General features: G+C 39.8%; 1 protein-coding gene and 1 long non-coding RNA gene across 2 annotated transcripts in view; one reads left to right on the top strand and one right to left on the bottom strand.

Annotated features, from left to right (window-relative positions):
* The window catches only part of CAND1 (cullin associated and neddylation dissociated 1), a 48,342-nt gene extending 31,768 nt beyond the window's left edge, over positions 1-16,574 (bottom strand). Inside the window, exons 1-2 of the mRNA XM_026500088.4 lie at positions 11,101-16,574; positions 393-536 (exon numbers count right to left, since the gene is read on the bottom strand). Coding sequence (XP_026355873.1) covers positions 393-536; positions 11,101-11,168 — 212 coding nt within the window. The 5' untranslated portion in view covers positions 11,169-16,574. The remainder of the gene's footprint in view (positions 1-392; positions 537-11,100) is intronic.
* LOC123001136 (uncharacterized) overlaps positions 11,368-17,038 on the top strand; it is a 37,220-nt gene continuing 31,549 nt past the window's right edge. The window contains exon 1 of the long non-coding RNA XR_008960729.1: positions 11,368-11,455. This is a non-coding gene — a long non-coding RNA (uncharacterized LOC123001136). The remainder of the gene's footprint in view (positions 11,456-17,038) is intronic.

Genomic DNA, 17,038 nt, shown 5'->3' on the forward strand with positions numbered 1-17,038 from the left:
ATCTAGTCAATATATGTATGGGGTGCCTGGGTGGCACAGATGGTTAAGCGTCTGCCTTTGGCCCAGGTCATGGGGATGGAGTCCTGCATCGGGCTCCCTGCTCAGCAGGAAGCTTGCTTCTCCCTCTCCCTCTACTGTTCCCCCTGCTTGTGCTCTCTCCCTCCCTCTGTCAAATAAATTAATAAAATCTTTAAAAAAAAAAAAAAAAAAGAAAAGAAACTTTCTAGTGTATCATATGTACCACGTACAAACATTAAACATTCCTCGCTCACCTACAAATTCTAAAGAAAACTCCAGAAAGGCATAGTACAAGACTAAGATAATTTACCAACTATTACACTGAGTCTTTTAATGGGGCTGATAGGGGTGGGAAGCAAGTAAAAAACACTTACCATTTGACAGCTAAATTCTGTACCTCTCCATTTTTATCTTCCAGTAACTTCAAAATCATTTTCACTACTTTCCTTTCACTATCATCATCCAACTTGATGGAATCTTTCTGCAGTTCTGTCATCAAATCATTTGTAGCCATAAACCTATCAAAAAATTAAATTTGTTGATAATTTAAATTTTTAAGCATAAGGATCTTGTCTTTCAAATCTAATGCTATCATCCTTATCTAAGTCCTAACAAACTCTTTTAAATAAGGTACCATCACTTTAAATTATCTTCCCCAGGTCAGTCCTGTTTTAAGTTACTGATAGGATCTACTGTGAGAGCTCTTTCACTCTAATTAACTGATATCATTGCTTTTAGGAGGAGAAAAATGCCTCTTTACTTTTTCTTTGCATGTGATTTGAATTTTATCTAGGAAGCCTTTAACAACAAACATTAAGAACACCTTCCTATATAATACTCTGTGTTGGGACTGAGGGACAAGGGTCACATATTAAAAAATTACTGGGAAATTTCCAAAATACAAATTCTCACCTCCACCCTAACTCCCATCACAAGGTTATCAGGTGTATTTTCAAAATGATGAAGAGGCAATGATTCTAGAACATTGTTCCATCTGACATCCAGCCCCCTCCCCTTAAGAACTACCGCCAAAGACAAGTTTAATACTGAATAGCCTAAAGAAAAACCCAGAGTGATCAACTGTCTCATCTCAGCTTTAAACGAAAGAGTTGGAGACAAAAATAAGGTAAACAGACTCAGATTTTTTCTCATATACCTCCCAGACGATTCATTGTTTCAAAAGTAATTTCTCAAGAGTAATAGATAATCACACTGAAATAAAGCCCCCCTAACCTGTTTGAAAGCCAAATGAATTTTTCTCCTAATTCTGGCTCTTCTCTACCTGTTGAAATAATCCAACTGCAGTAACAACTACTTAAATGCCTTTTTTTTTGGTATCTGAACTAGATCAAGTTTGAGTAAAGTGTACTACTTATATTACATACAGAAATGTCAAAATCTGTTTAAATCAATTAAAAAACACTAACTATTGGAGCTGAAATGATAAATAGCTATGCAGACAGTCTGGCAATACAGGCGATAAACTATGTGATAAGGATTGGCAAAACAACTTATTAACTTAGGAATTCATTATTTGTTATTTAAGGAGTTAATATGTTCATTTAATGCTAACTTGACAAAGTTTTAAACTACAATGCAAGCACAAGTCTTACCAAGGTTTATGAAACAGCTTATAAAGTCTGTGTTCAAATTGGGATTATACAAGGTAAAGCAAACATGTACTTTTTTTAAATCAACACAGTTGTAATTGATAGCCTTCCTCATTTTATATGATGACAAATGAAATTAAAACCACACAATATTCTATAAAACAAAAATTTGAATAATGGCGCACTACTGCAGGAATTCTATTACACAAAGCATTAAAATATCTTAGCCATTTTACTTCCATAAAATCATGAAATAAAACCACAGTAGTTAGGACTTCTAAAGACCCTTGAAATGCTCACCATCTGGTTGAAGAGAACATGGCCACTAATTTCAGTAAAAAAGCAAATAATCCCAATGCAAAAAGTTGTTTTATGGTTCTGAAGGGAGTCTACTGGTGTACAGATTCTTTCCTTTATTTACCACTTATTTATTCATTGCCTATTATGCTACAAAGGCTGGACTATGAGCAAAGGATAGATAAAAAGTAAATAAACCTTAGCTCCTGACCTCAGAGAAGTCTACCGATATTCAAAAATCTATGATTAATGCAAAACCACAAGATATCACCTCACACCAGTCAGATTGGCTAGTATAAAAAATACAAGAAATAACAAGCCCTGGCAAGAAAAGGAAACCCTCGTTCCCTGTTGGTAGGATGCAAAATGGTGCTGCCACTATGGAAAATGGTATGGAGGTTCCTCAAAAAATTAAAAATAGAAATACCATATGATCCAGTAATTGCACTGCTGGGTATCTGCCAAAAACAAAAAAACACTCACTCAAAAGGATATATGCACCCCTATGTTCACTGCACCAGTATTTACAATAGCCAAGATATGGAAGCAACCTAATGTCCTCTGATAGGTAAATGGATTAAAGAACAATGGAATATTTTATGGAATAGCCACAAAAAATGAAATCTTGCCATTCTCAACAACATGCATGGACCTAAAGGGGATTAAGAGGCACAAACTTCCAGTTATAAAATAAATGGCAGGGATGAAAAGTAAAGTACAGGGAATATAGTCAACAATATTTTAATAATTTTGTATGGTGACTATACTAAGCACGGTGAGGACTGTGTAATGTACAGAATTAAATCACTTGTACACTTAAAACTAATATAACATTGTATGTCAACTATACTTCAATAAGTTTTTAATTTTAAAAAATCGCACTAATGGTTAAACATTTTTTTAAATTGAAATAAGCCCCAATAAAATTAACATACATTTTTAAAAATCAGAAAAAATGTATTGCGATAGTATGAAGTTATACTAAGAGTTACTTTTTAATGGTGACCCCCAACCAGAAAGTTCTAAGAATTTCTCCTTCTGTTAATTTGATATAAAAATTTGCATTATAAATCATCCTATAAGAAAGTGTTTAATCAGCTAAAAAGCTGTCCATGGCAGATTCAAAAGACAATCTGTAAAATGTCTCGTAAGCATGTAATGTTCTACATGGTGCTAAGACCTGAGATGATAAAACAGACTTAGTCCCTTCCTCCTAAACTTTTCATCTAATATGGCAGACAGGTAAATGGACAAATCCCAATCTTATAGATTCAAAAATACTTAAGGACATTTGACACTGATGACACCAAACAACTGACAATTAGTTTGGATCTCGAAGGATTAACAGGGGTGTGCACATGGGGAAAGCTGGTTTTCAATTTTCAATTTTATTTATTTATTTATTTATTTATTTATTTATTTAACACAGATAGAGACAGCCAGCGAGAGAGGGAACACAAGCAGGGGGAGTGGGAGAGGAAGAAGCAGGCTCACAGCAGAGGAGCCTGATGCGGGGCTCGATCCCATAACGCTGGGATCATGCCCTGAGCCGAAGGCAGACGTTTAACCGCTGTGCCACCCAGGCGCCCCATCAATTTTCAATTTTTATTTTTGTTTTTGTTGGGGTAGGGGTGGTGGCAGCAGCAACAATGCTGAGGGACATAACACTTTTCAGTGAAGGGCTAAGAAGCAGTTAAGTGTGGCTGGGACATAGGCAGGTAGAAAGAAACCTAACAGGAAGAAGATGGAAATGTAGGCTGACATCAAGATAGGAAAGATCTGACACACTCACTACGTAGTGAGAAACTATCATGTATGTATTAGGTACTATGCTGACCCTGTACAAATAAGAGATGGCAAAAGCAAATACAGTTCCTGCTGTCTTGGAGCCTACAATACAATCAAAGAGAGACAGATTGGTTTTAAAAACTACATATATGGGTTAATTATGTATGTACTTACGAAGAGAGATAAATGCTGGGAAGGAAAGAAATATAGCACAAAGAACTCAATGGTATAATAAAGTAACCTGATGTAGACTGCATTGGGAGTTGTGCATAGGAAAGACTGAACTCTGAAGCACCGGCAGGAATTATTTTTGCAGGCGAAGCAAGAAGCAAGGGCCAAGAGACTGAAGAGATTTGGGGGTCTTATTAGGATTTCAGTCTTTATTCTAAGAGCAATGGGAAGCTACTGAAAGGCACCTGGGTCAGAGATTGGCAGTATACCAAAATGATCAAATGTGCATTTCACAAACATTACTCCAGCTACACTATGGTCAGAGTGTAGAGAGAACCAATCTTCATTTAGCCAAACTGAACGGAGAAAGTTAGGAGAGTTACTGTAGCAGTCTGAGAAATGATGATAGCTACAATTAGGTTATGACAATGGAGGAAGAAAAATGGACATACAATCAATTCTGTTAGCAGAGTAAATGCCTTGTTTCAGCTCATATACTGTAAAAAGTATCCTCTTTTCTATCTAGTGCCACATCTTTTGCACGTTTGTGCTTTTTGTTGGTAATTTTGCTGTTTAAAAGGACCCTCAAGCATAGTGTAGCGCTGTCTAGTATTCCTAAGTACAAGAAAGCTGTGTCTTCCAGGAAAAAAAACACGTATTAGATAAGCTTTTCTCAGGCATGAAGTGATAGTGCTGTTGGCCATGAGCACAATGTGAACGAATCAACAACATATATTACATAAGGTTGTCTTTAAACAGAAATAAACATAAAACAAGGTTATGAACTAATCAACTATGAAAATGCTGTGACGAGAGGCTCACAGGAACCTACCACCGTCTTTCCTCTAGAAGTAATGGCTCAGTATCACTAATTCCATGTTCATGGTAACTTGATAGTACACCCTACTGAGAATAATGAGAACCAACTATTTGAGATTTTAAAAGTTAAAGTAAGTCTTTGAAATGGATTAGATAAGGGGATGGTAAGGGATAAGTTAGGAAATGGACAAAGTAGGAGGAAAACGACAGGACTTGGGTGTTAACAGTCAGGTACGCGTCCCTTCCCGACTCTTAACTGTTATTTAGCAGCCACTGTCCTATCAGCTGGTTCAACCACGCACCCAACTATCGGAGAAAGGATTAATAAACCTGGCTCAACTACAGGCTACACTGAATGGCCATTCCTCTGATCCTAATCAACAAAATCTCAGCAATAGTGAAGACTTAAACATCATAAATCAATGATGCCCCACAGCCCAACTTCATCTGCCCTTGGTCAAAAGGGAGGACTAAGACGGGGCGGGGGGGGGGGGTTTGGACAGAACAGAACAAAAGAGCCCTACAGTCCAGGAACTGATCTGAGGCTCATATCTATATATCTGAATGTTATTCCAAACTGATCTGATGCTTACAATGAAGGCATATTGTTTTCCTAGACATAAACAACCTCACAGAACATCCATTTCAGGCAAGTTCACTTAACACAAAATACCAAACACGTCTTCTCTAACTCATTATGTGACTGCTACTTCTTCACCAATTACAGCTTTTCCTCTGCTTTAGTCTTGCCCTCCTTGTATTAAGATGTCAAACAATGGAACTGCCCCCACTTTACAACAATCCACTGTGAAACTCCACTTCCTTAGACCCTTCCCAAAATTACCCAAATGAATAGGTTCTAACACCCTTTAATTGAGACTTCCCATAGTGTGTGTTCTCTCTCCCTCACTATAATGGTAATAAACTCAACCTGTGTCAAGGATGCCTATTTAAGAGAATTTCAAAAAGGAAAAAATGATAAAACAGTGCTTATGTATCAAATAGATGAGCAAAGAAAATATCCACTGAATTATTACATAAAGCTTGTTAGAAACTTGGGGAAGAGTAATTTCAGTGATCTTAGGTGGGCAACAGCTAAGAAGTTCAGAGTTTATCTTGTAGTCAATGGGAATTAATGGGGGAAGGCAATGATCAGCTGTGATATTTAGAAAGAAAATTCTAATGGAAGAGTTACCAAACGACTGGATTAAAAAGAGGCCTGAGACAGGAAAACTAATTTTGAGAAATAATCATCAGGGAATTAAATGAGAAAGAAAAAAGTAGAAGGGTGACATCAAGGTTTTCCAAATGGGACATTTGGGACATGATAATGCAATGGGACAAAATAAAAATAAAAAAGGCTTAAGGTGGGAGACACTGAAGTTAAAATGTTAACTTTCAAGCTTCTATGGCAGTCCCAGGTGGATATAACCTACAGGCAGTACCATCTCATGTATTCGATAAATATTTTGGGAGTACCATCATTAGGAACTGTGCCAGGTTCTGCAAACACAGTTATGAACAAGATAATCAAAGGATAGAACTTACAAACCTGGCTTATTCTACTGGACTGAAAGTTCCTTGAGGGGAGAACTTACTCATCTTTAGTAAATCCAATGTAGAGATGTGCAGAAACAATGGTAGAAATAGATACCTTGTATTGCACAATGAGCAGTTTCACAACCCTTCAGCACAATTTTACCTTTGTTACTAACAGAAATCTAAGTGATATGGGCCAACTGCACTATCCAGTGAGCTATTTATCTTTCAAAGAACTCATACACACACCACCACTATCTCATTTTTTTCTCATTTATTCCCTTGGAGTATGAATTTAGGATGGTCTTAATATTGTTCATGTAAATAAAACTAAATTTTAGTCCTTTCTTCTTCCCAGTTTCCTCAAGGAGGTCTTTCTATTTTTCAGTGGTGAGCTTTAATCATTGCTGATAATCAGTGTTAGCAGTACACCTTTATCAAGAAAAATCACATAAATGAAATCCAGTAACTTACTGCCATCAACCGGCAAAGTACTTAAAAAGTGCCCAGAAATCACCTTCCTAAGCGCTACAAATCTATTTTCTCTAATTAAACTTTTCTTCAAGCACAAGTAGTACAGAGAACTTCACTAGTATTTATTGTTACATTATTATAAATGCCCATACAGTATTTTCAGCTATGTTATAGGATCTCTAAGGTCCCTTCCAGCTCCGGAAGTGCAGAATTCCATACCAGGCCTGAGATTTTTATTAGCATTTTAAAGTTTCCAAGAAAAAAATACCTGCTAATATCCAAAACAGATACGTACATACATAGATACAAACATACATAAATTTGGTAACATAAACCATTATCAAGCTAGGAAATTCTGCAATGCAGTAAATTATAAGATTGTATCAAATAGCATTTTAAAAAATAAACTGGAAGATTTTTACAACTGTTTCTGGAAGAGATTTCCCAAAATCCTTACACGCTTTTCTCTTGACTCTATAATTAAAATCCAACTAAAACTAGCACCTGAGAACCACAAGGCCAAAACAGTGGAGGATTCAGTTCAGTAAAACAAGGTCCCTACCCTCAAGCAGTTCCCTAAACAATACCCCCAGCTCCAGTCAAGATTATCTACTTGTATAGTGAGCTTTCACACTTGCACTTATTTTCTCTACCTACAATTTCAAGACCTAGCTCAGGTGACTCCACAAACAGGAATCTCCTTGCTTTCATCTTCTCTGCCACTTAAGGCTGACGACTACATATTGCCCTGGGTTCTTTATCTTTTTATAAAAGTGCCTTAACCATTCAACAAGCATGTAAATATTACTGAGGGCAAGCACTAGATCTTAAACATTTTGTAGTCCCTCTCAGGGAATTACTAAAAGTGTCTTCTAGCACAAAATATTCCATAAGCCTCAGGGGGAACTCAAACTGAAGTTCTCAGTCTTAATGTCCCCTTAGTCAAAACCCTGGAGAAGTAACATAACATGGTAGTTAACAGTTCATGATCTGGGGGTTGGGGTTGGGGGTGGTCTGGAAATCCCAGATCTAATGGCTAACTCACCTTGGGCAAGTACTTAATTAACATCACCACACCTCAGTTTCCTGGACTGGAATAGAGATTGTTAGTATCCACTTTACTAGAGTTATAAGGATAAACAGGACCAAGTATATAAAGTTGACAGTAAGCATTAATGTTAACTACTATGTAGATAAAGATAGAACAGTAGTAAATTTTTTTCAGCTCTTTATTCCTTGGACTACTTTAACTCAGTTGGTGGTGAAGCATATGAAAATAAAAGCAAAACTTCAGTTACCTCAACCCACTGAATTGTCAATATTAATATTCATAAATAGAGCACTCACATGGTTCATGCACATTAAAGTTTTCATTGTTATTTACAGAATGACCTACCTACTAGTAGTAAACCTTAAAATACCTCCTTCAAAGAGTACAGTACCCCAACCAATAAATAGAACCCATGATTTAAATCCTACAAAATGATTCTTTAAAAATGCTGACATCTGAAAAAATGGAAGCTTATACCCATTTCTTTACTTTCTTTATACGAACGGACTACGTAGTTATCCAGAGACCTAAAATTTCAGGCCTATAAGGGACCTTTTGTAATCATCCACGTACAAGTCTCTCAAAGTAAAAATTTAATCCCAAATTAAATAGCCTGCCCAAGATCTCATAGAGAGTTCACAAGAAGAATCCTACTAGATTAGAACACATGACTAGAGCCCAGTGACCAGTAAGTCATATTCTCTTTGGATTCTACCATGAGAGGAATAATTTTTTTTCCTTTTAGATATATTATTGTTTTCGTCTCCCCTTCTCACAAGCAGAGTGGTTTGCACGAGATATTCTGCAATATTAACTGTCTTCAAGATCTTTGTTATTTGTTAGTAGGTATTTCAAAACACGTAGCGACAAACTGCGATATTTACACCAAAATAAACAAATTTCAAATGAGAAAGTAGAGGAGTAATTTTAAAATAGAACACATATATTCAAATAAATGCCTATACTGGAATTATACAGAAAAATGTTCAAAATACTTGACCTCAAATGCTCACTATTTTAATCTCTTAAATTATCTGTAATTTAATATACACGATACTTCAGTTCCAAAAAGTTGTCCGTTAACTGGATGGCTTCAGCATATTACAAGACTTTAATACATAGTTAATAAAAATATCTTAAAAATGCCAAATAGCTGGAAGTCACTGTTTCTACACTTACCTTCTTCACCAACTATTGGAAATATATCAATATTACACTTTTAGAAGAACAATCCTCCAAGCAATGTTTTGATTTACTCTGGCTGAAACTCATAGATAATTTTTATCAAGTTCAACACTGACTACAGCTTAACATCAAAGCATTATTTTTTTCATACAGTTCATTTAAAAAAGAAAGCACAAAATGACGTATATATTATCCCTACAAGAAATTTAGGTAGCTTGAGTCAAAATCACACATGCAGTATTAACACGACTTGATTTGTTTATTCTAAGCATACTACCCATACACAAGTCTACCTAGTTGAACAAAATATTATAGTATTACACCAAAGTGCTATCTTTAGTACGAAATTGAATACAATCAGAATGATATTTAGTATTTAGTACTTTTACAGAATGAGCCAAATTGACAGGAATGGGAAGGGTGGGAAAAATCACACCACAAGCTCTACACAGCTGAAAATTTACATATATATGTATATATTCAACTCAAATGTGCATTTAAATTTCAGTGTCTTGCACTGGGAGCAAGCAAAGCTCCAAAGGGAAGTAAACAGCACTCTAATCCTTAAAACACACACACACACACACACACACCTTTTATTTCCTCCAATAAATCTTGATATTGATCTACACCAATCTAAAATACCAAAATAACCAAAACAAACATGTCTCTTCCAAAAAGTCACAACACTAAAATCTTTGGTATTAGCAAACTGAATTTTACAAGTTTCAAATGCAATACTCAGCACCTCCCTAGGTAGCAAAACTTTAAAAAAAAAAAAAATCATTTCTGGCTTTGAAGTCACAGAACCAAAACTGTATTTCACTGACCATTTGAATACACCGGCACATCAATTTAATTAGGAACATGATCACTACATTTTTCATGCTTCTCCTTTCACAAACAGGAAAATCTCTTCCTGGTAGATGAGGTCTGAACATGTTTTCAGGTGTTAATACTGTTCATTCATAACATACATAAAACAAAACGAAAATAGGCCTCACCCTCAATTTTAATAGAAAATATCTGTTCTTTCTTTTAAAATGCTCACAAAATACAACTACCAAGCCTTAGAGAACAAAGTATCAAAGAAATAAAGATTTTTTTAGATTGGGAGCTTATTTATTTTGTGATGGAATAGGAGATGGGAAAGAAGAAATGTAACCACCACTGTAGTACCAAAAAAAAAAAAAAAGAGGCGGGAGGTGGGTGGACCAAGATAATCCGTGAAAATATAACAATTCTTCAATATGAATGTTACCAAGGTTTGGAACGGTCAGTACAAGTCTCCGGGAACAGAACTGCTGTAATAAAGCTTCATATTCACCACCCTCATTTTTGAAAACTTCCATTAGTACGATCCATTTGCTTGCTTTACTTTTTAGTTTAAGGTTCAGGAATTCACCTTTCTGGCAGTAATTTTGGATATAAGGAAATGAGAACGAAACCTCGAATTTTTGCTTAGTTTTCACCTGACAAGGAAAAATGACAAGATGCTGGCGGGAAAACCCTGCGAGTCAAGTTTCCTCATCCTGGCTCCCTCCCCACCCCACCCCCTTCTTCCCACCTTCACGAAAGGAATTGTCCAAAGAAAAAGTTTATAACCCAATCCGTGGAAAGCTCAAATAAAGCAAATCATTCAAGCTGAATGCACCTGGGCCCACTCCCGTCGGCGGGTAAAGAGGCGGCAGCTGGGGCCGGAGTGGGCAGCAGCCTGAGCCCGAGCAAGCAGGGCGGCCTAGCGTTTGAGGCGGGCTGGCCGGTAGGCCCGGCCTCCTGGTCTCCAAGCCTAGAGCAACTCCCTTCCCCACAACGGTGGATGAGTTTGCCCCTTTCACACTACCTGGGACGCGAAAATCACGTCTCGGGATTGGGGGTGGGGAGCAGGGAATGCAGTGGAGGCGTCTGGGGACGCAGAAGGGGCCTCGGACCCGCCGCGGGCAACGGCCTAGAGGAAAGAATGGGGGGAGGGGGTAGAAGGTGGGAGAAAAAGGAGCCTGCGGGATCAGGGAACGGAGTGGTGGGCCGGAGAGCTCGGGAAAGCACACAAACCAACTAAGGCCAAAGGGGTGGGGCAAGGCCTGTTTGAGGGCCAGGGCCGCGGATGGGGAACCGTAAGGTGGGTTTACGGTCGGATTTCGGCCTCACCTGAAGTCCTTGTCGCTAGATGTCATTTTTTCCAGCAAATTGGAAATATGGTACGAGGCGCTCGCCATGTTGACGGCCTCGATCCCGCCCGCTGGCGTTGCTGGTGCTGCTGCCCGCTGCCGCCGCCGCTGTTGCTGGGGCTCCTCCTCTCGTTCGCGGCGGCTCCCGCTTCCAGGGTCGCAGCGCGACGCCGACGCCGACGCCGACTAGGGAGGCGCCTCGATGGGCTGCCCCCTCCTCGGAGAGGCGTGGGCCTGTACTGGAGGAAGCAGAGGCTACGGGGTCTGCCTAACGACGGCGCTGCTCGCTGGAAAAAGAGCTCATGGGCAGCGAGGAGTACAGCAGGGCCTCTCCGGTGAGCCAGACACCTCCACTCGGGTCGGTCTCGCTCCCACTCTCTCCGCACTCGCTCCCTAGGGCAAGGGGCCAAAACCCGCCTCCTTCGCTCCGGGGGCGGGGGCGGTAAACGCGGGACGCCACGGAAAGCCGAGGTCAGGGTTCACGGAGGTCTCCCCACGCACGCGATAGAGACGCTAGTTAAAAGGCAATCCTGTTGGCTGAGGCCTCCGTCAGTCTTCGCGTGAACCGCCTTTCAGGAGGCATGACAACGACCAAAAGGGGCTGTCCTCGCGAGACTTGAAAGCGACGGTTAAAGGATGGGGGGAGTGAGGGGGACAAATGTGCTGTAATCTGAGAATAACTTGCTTTTTTTCCGTATGACAGTAAAGGAAAGGTTTACGATTTTTAAGGAGTATAAGGCCAGGGAGTAGTGCTAGCTAAGGGGTAGCGTGGGGACCAACATAAGAATTATTAGTAGAAGCTTTCATTCGAATCGGACGCGTGGCCTACTTTGCCTTCACTGTGAAATAATGTTGCCACGTGAAAACCACAAATCCCACAATTCACTCGGCGTGGTACACTGGGTCAGCATGTGATTGGCTGAAGGAACTTGTAGCTTCCTCATTGGCTCCCGTGCGAAGAGTGAATGCTGGGATTTGTAGTCTAGAGGAGTCAGCTGTGGTGGATAAAACCTTTAGCTCCCCGCGCGATTGGTTTTTGCCGCGTATTCGGATTTCCTCTTAAAGCTCCTTTTGCTGCTGTGGGATGTCCGCAGAGCTAGGCTGCGGCGGTTTGGGCAGGCGCAATGCGGATCAGTTAGTGTTCTTGGCAGAGATGTAGTAGAGACTTCCTAACGCCAATCCTGGAGAGTGATGGTAGCCTCATCCTCAAGGCAGCCGAGTCTCCGCTAGGCACACTCGCTCCGTGCATTAAAGAGCTCGCTAAAGCAAGGAAGGCTAAATGATGATTGTATTTGGACCTTCTCGTTTTATTCAGAGCAGCTAAAGGACTACCTCCTGTAGTCAGCTCTCGTGGATTTGTTAATCTTGCAGCTGTATTTGATCGTTCCCAGAGACATACACAACAGTGGGAAATCAGATACCAAATCATTTGATTTAGTGCCCACGTTTTTATCTGTTTAATTGGAATTGGAGCTAGCTCACAGGCCTTTCTAAAAGAAAGAGAAAGCCCAGTCAAGAGACAAGGAAAATTCTGTCTCAATCTGTAACTGCGCCTGTTAAACAAACAAAACACCTAAATAGCTCCTTTCTTCCAAATACTAAATCTTGACATTTCTCTGCTGTTCTCTCCTATAGCTCCCAAATGTTACTGAGTATCTTCTAAAAGTCAGGCACTGTTATAATCAATAACAGTTAAAACGGATGAAATGTGATCTGGCCTCATGATTCATACCTAAACCCCCCCCCCCATTACCCTTGTTTGCCCCCATGTATCCTTTTACTTTAATATTGTTTCTCCCCGGTAGTACCATACGCCTTCACTCATTTTACCTGAGTCAGCCATCTTTAGGTTCCCAAAGCGCTTCATCCACAATTAACTCCCTTCTGCTCTGAACAACCTTTCTACAATATTTAATATAAACTATGTGCATGCATGTCACACACAAACAAGCTGGTCATTTATCTTGTGTGGACCCCAAGGCTTAAAGTCTCAGTCATCTGGTGATAAACCCCCCGGTTTTTTTTGCCAGTCAGATGCCAAGTCGTGTTTTTTCCATTTGTGTGTAAATTCTTTCATTTATCAGTTTTCAACTGAACTATAATATTTGTAGTCAGACAGCTTGAATATAAATCCTGTTTACTGCCACTTATTAGCTGTCTTAGGCAATTCACTTCAAGGTCTTTGAGCCTTGGTTTCTTTATGGATAACACTACGATCATCAGAGCACAGTATTACCCTTCTGGCTGTTTGAAGAGTCAAATGAGCTATTGCCTGAGTCTGCTAGTGTTGCTATAACTAAATTCCCTTGATTGAGTGGCTCGAACAACAAGAATTTGATTTCTCATAGTTCTGGAGGCTGAAAACCCAAGATCAATGTAATAGCAAGGTTGATTTATCCTAAAGCCTTAGCTTGCAGATGGTGGCCTTCTCGTGTCTTCATGTAGTCTTTCCTGTGTGCATTCACACTCCTAGTATCTCCTTCTCTTCTAAGGATTCCAGTCCTATTGGATTAGGGCCCCATCCTTTTAACCTCATTCAACCTTAATTGTGTCCTCATTTCACCTCATATATCTCTTTAGAGGCCCTATCCTCCAAAATTATCATATTGGAGGTTAGGGCTTCAACATGTGAATTTTGAGGGAGACACAGTTCAGTCTGTAACAATATCCCATATAAGGTGTTCAGCATATTACCTGGAATGTAGTAATCTTTATAAATAGTAATATTTCTGGCAGTCACAAAGGTCATGGAAAGCATCTGACAAAAGTCAGCTATTAGCCGTAGTATATTCTCTCGGTCTCTCACTTGTCCCTATCCCAAACCACTCTGCATAGCCAGTTTAGAGTTTTCTAAAACATTTTTATAGCGCTACTCAGCAATTTAAAAAGTGCAGGGGCTCTCTACTACTGAATGAAGTCCAAATGTTTTGGCAATCAGTGGCCCCCTTTATCTGTCCCTAGCCCTTTTTTTCTGAACTTTCTCCCACTATTCTAATATAGGAATTACTCCCATCAATTTTTTTGAGTCCCTCAAAAACCCAACTCCAAATTTTTGTATAATCATCATTATTAATAATGAGCCCTTACCTGTAGGTCCGGTGCTACATTAATTCATTTCATCCACATTTTAAGTATGAGAGGCACAGAAAGCTTAAGTAACTCGCTAAAGAAGCAGTCAGGATAAAAACCCAGGCAATGTGGTTTTCAGAGCCTATGCTCCAAATCTGTGTATTAAAATGCTTGTCCCCACCTGCAATGCTATTCACCTCCCCTGTCTCTTTCTAGGATCTTGAACCAACAATAGTGTTTATATTCTAGCTTCCAATTAGAGTGTAATTCTTTAAGAGCATATACCAACTTTAAAACTACTTCTGCTTCTTTCAAGTACTTAGCCCATGCCAAATTCGTGATAGGCACTCAAAAGTACTTAATTTTATATTGTATTCTTGACCTCTTAGAGATTTGGTCTATGTATCACTGAATATAGCTGGTTACTAAACAGTGGGGACATGCTTTCCTTTAATGATCTGTAAATGCTAAATTAACGTTAAGGGCAAAAGAAAATAAGCCTACATGAGGCCGCCCTCCAAGAGTTGTCTTTCTAGTCAATGGTCAGAATGGAAAACTGAGACAAGAAAAGAAGAAAAATGGAGTCCTTCAGCTCTTAGAAATTTCCTCAGATATCAACCAGTAGCTTAACTTAATTCACAAACATTTATTGAGTGATTACACTGTTCAAGGTGATGTACTAGTTACCAGGGAGGCAAAGATGAGCAAGACATTTTCCTTAATTTGGGGGGACATTCATGTTGACCAAATCTTAAATTTCATATAATTTTTTTTTGGATTTTGCCATAAAGAACAGATCCTGAAATTGTCTTTAAAATTTAAATATGGTAAGACTGAGGTGAATTAAGTATTAAAAGTTAAATATCGATAAAGAGAAAGCAACAGAAGGCAACGGAAACATTATATAACTGATTTATTAAGAAATATGAAGTTGTTGGAATACTGGCATAAAATGTTACTTTGTTGTTTTGTTTTTCTTTCTTTTTTTTGAGAGAGAGGGAGAGAGAGAGCGCCCGCACAGGGGGAGAGGCAGGGGAGAGGGAGAGAGAATCTTAAGCAGACTCCTTGCTCAGCGCGGATTGAGCCCAAGGCAGGGCTCGATCCCACAACCCTGAGATCACTAGCTGAGCTGAAACCAAGAGTCAGATGCTCTACCTGTAGCGCCACCCTGGTGCCCCTATTATTTTGTTTTTCAAACACCCTCTGTCGATTCCTTTACATCACTCTTAATGACATACTGGGCAAATCCCAGAGCTTTCCCTTTGAAGTCTTAAAAGCCCAACCTAGTTTAGTCCAATGTCCACCCTGACACTACCTTCTGCTTCTATACCACATAGGACTAAAGGGAATGGCAAAAGAGAAGATAAGGGGAAAGAGGCAAATTGCTTATAGTTCTACCTCTCTCTTGACTGTTGATGCCGTCTTGTAGGCACCCAAATACTGACTCTTTTGTAAGGGTCAAGGTTATAAGTTCTTAAAGGTGTCTTTCAGAGGCCTTCCTTTTGCACACTTCCATGACATAGCATGCCTGAGCATTCCCTGGTCTTCCAGGTGGCAAGTGGCACTCATAGATGGGGTCCCTCAAGAAGGCTCGCACACAACTTACTTGGGAGGGAGTTGCTAACTTCGCCTGCCGGAAGCTCATGCATGCTTGCCTCGCTGCATGGAGGGAGTGCAGGCTGCTGCACTGCTAGGCCTCTCTCTGGACTGCCATTTCTCTCCAGTTCTCTTCTCTCCTCAAAAGGGCATAAATCAGGAGTTGGCCAACCCCGGGATGAATAATCGGAAGTTTTGGGGGTACTGATGTGAAATTTTTTCTATTGTTTTGTTTTGTCGTCATCACTTTCAAACACACTCTATCAAATATTTTCCTTCACCCTTAATAACATCTTGGGCAGACCTCAAAACTCTGCGGAACTTTCCCTTTCTGCAGGGATTCTCATTTTTTCTGGGTGATGAGGATTTTTAATTTATGTGCCTGTGTTTGTTTGTTTGTTTGTTTGTTGGAATGAGAAGGGGAGGAAAGACCCAGCACCCAGCACTTTCTGCCAACTGATAATTTCCACATTTCTCTTAGAATTCTCTCTTCCCATGGTAGTCATCTTCTATAGACTGGGAGGGTGTTTGCAGGATGGTAGTAACAAAATCACCTCTAAAGGGGTGACTGGCCCCCCTCTAAATATAGGATATTTTAGGGGCGCCTGGATGCCTCAGTCAGTTAGGCATCTGCCTTCAGCTCAGGTCATGATCTCAGGGTCCTGGGATCAAGCCCCGCATGGGGCTCCCTGCTCAGTAGGGAGTCTGCTTCTCCCTCTCCCTCGGCCCCTCCCTCCCCATTCATGTGCTTTCTCTCTCTCAAATAAATAAATAAAATCTTCAAAAAAATAAAAATAGGGTATTTTATGCCTAACATTTTCAACTTGGGGGCTTCTAAGGCAATAGAAATGTCTCATTTTATATGCATGTGGAGGGGATGTGTGGAAAGGGACCTCCCTCTACGAATGTGGAAGAGCAACAAAGACAAGTTTAAAATGACAATGACTCTTGTACAGGGAAGTGAAAGGTCTCGAGCAGTATGACAAAGAATGAAGTTTTCTTTCTCTGTTTTATAGCTTTTGAAGCCTAAATAAGTAATATACAATTTCCCAGTGGGTTGAGAGGAATGCTATTCAGTTCAGGTTATTTTTCCAAAAGATGCTTGAGGGCTTGATCTCAATGTCCATCCTTCTCCCCACTATTACAAGGAAGCTCTACCATAGCATTTCCCAAACTGTGGACTGGTCCCAAACACTAACAAACACTTTCCATAAGATGTCAATAAAAGCGGATACTATTGGGGGGGGGGGTGT

Source organism: Ursus arctos, unplaced genomic scaffold (genome assembly GCF_023065955.2).
Source record: "Ursus arctos isolate Adak ecotype North America unplaced genomic scaffold, UrsArc2.0 scaffold_21, whole genome shotgun sequence".
NCBI classification, from domain to species: domain Eukaryota; kingdom Metazoa; phylum Chordata; class Mammalia; order Carnivora; family Ursidae; genus Ursus; species Ursus arctos.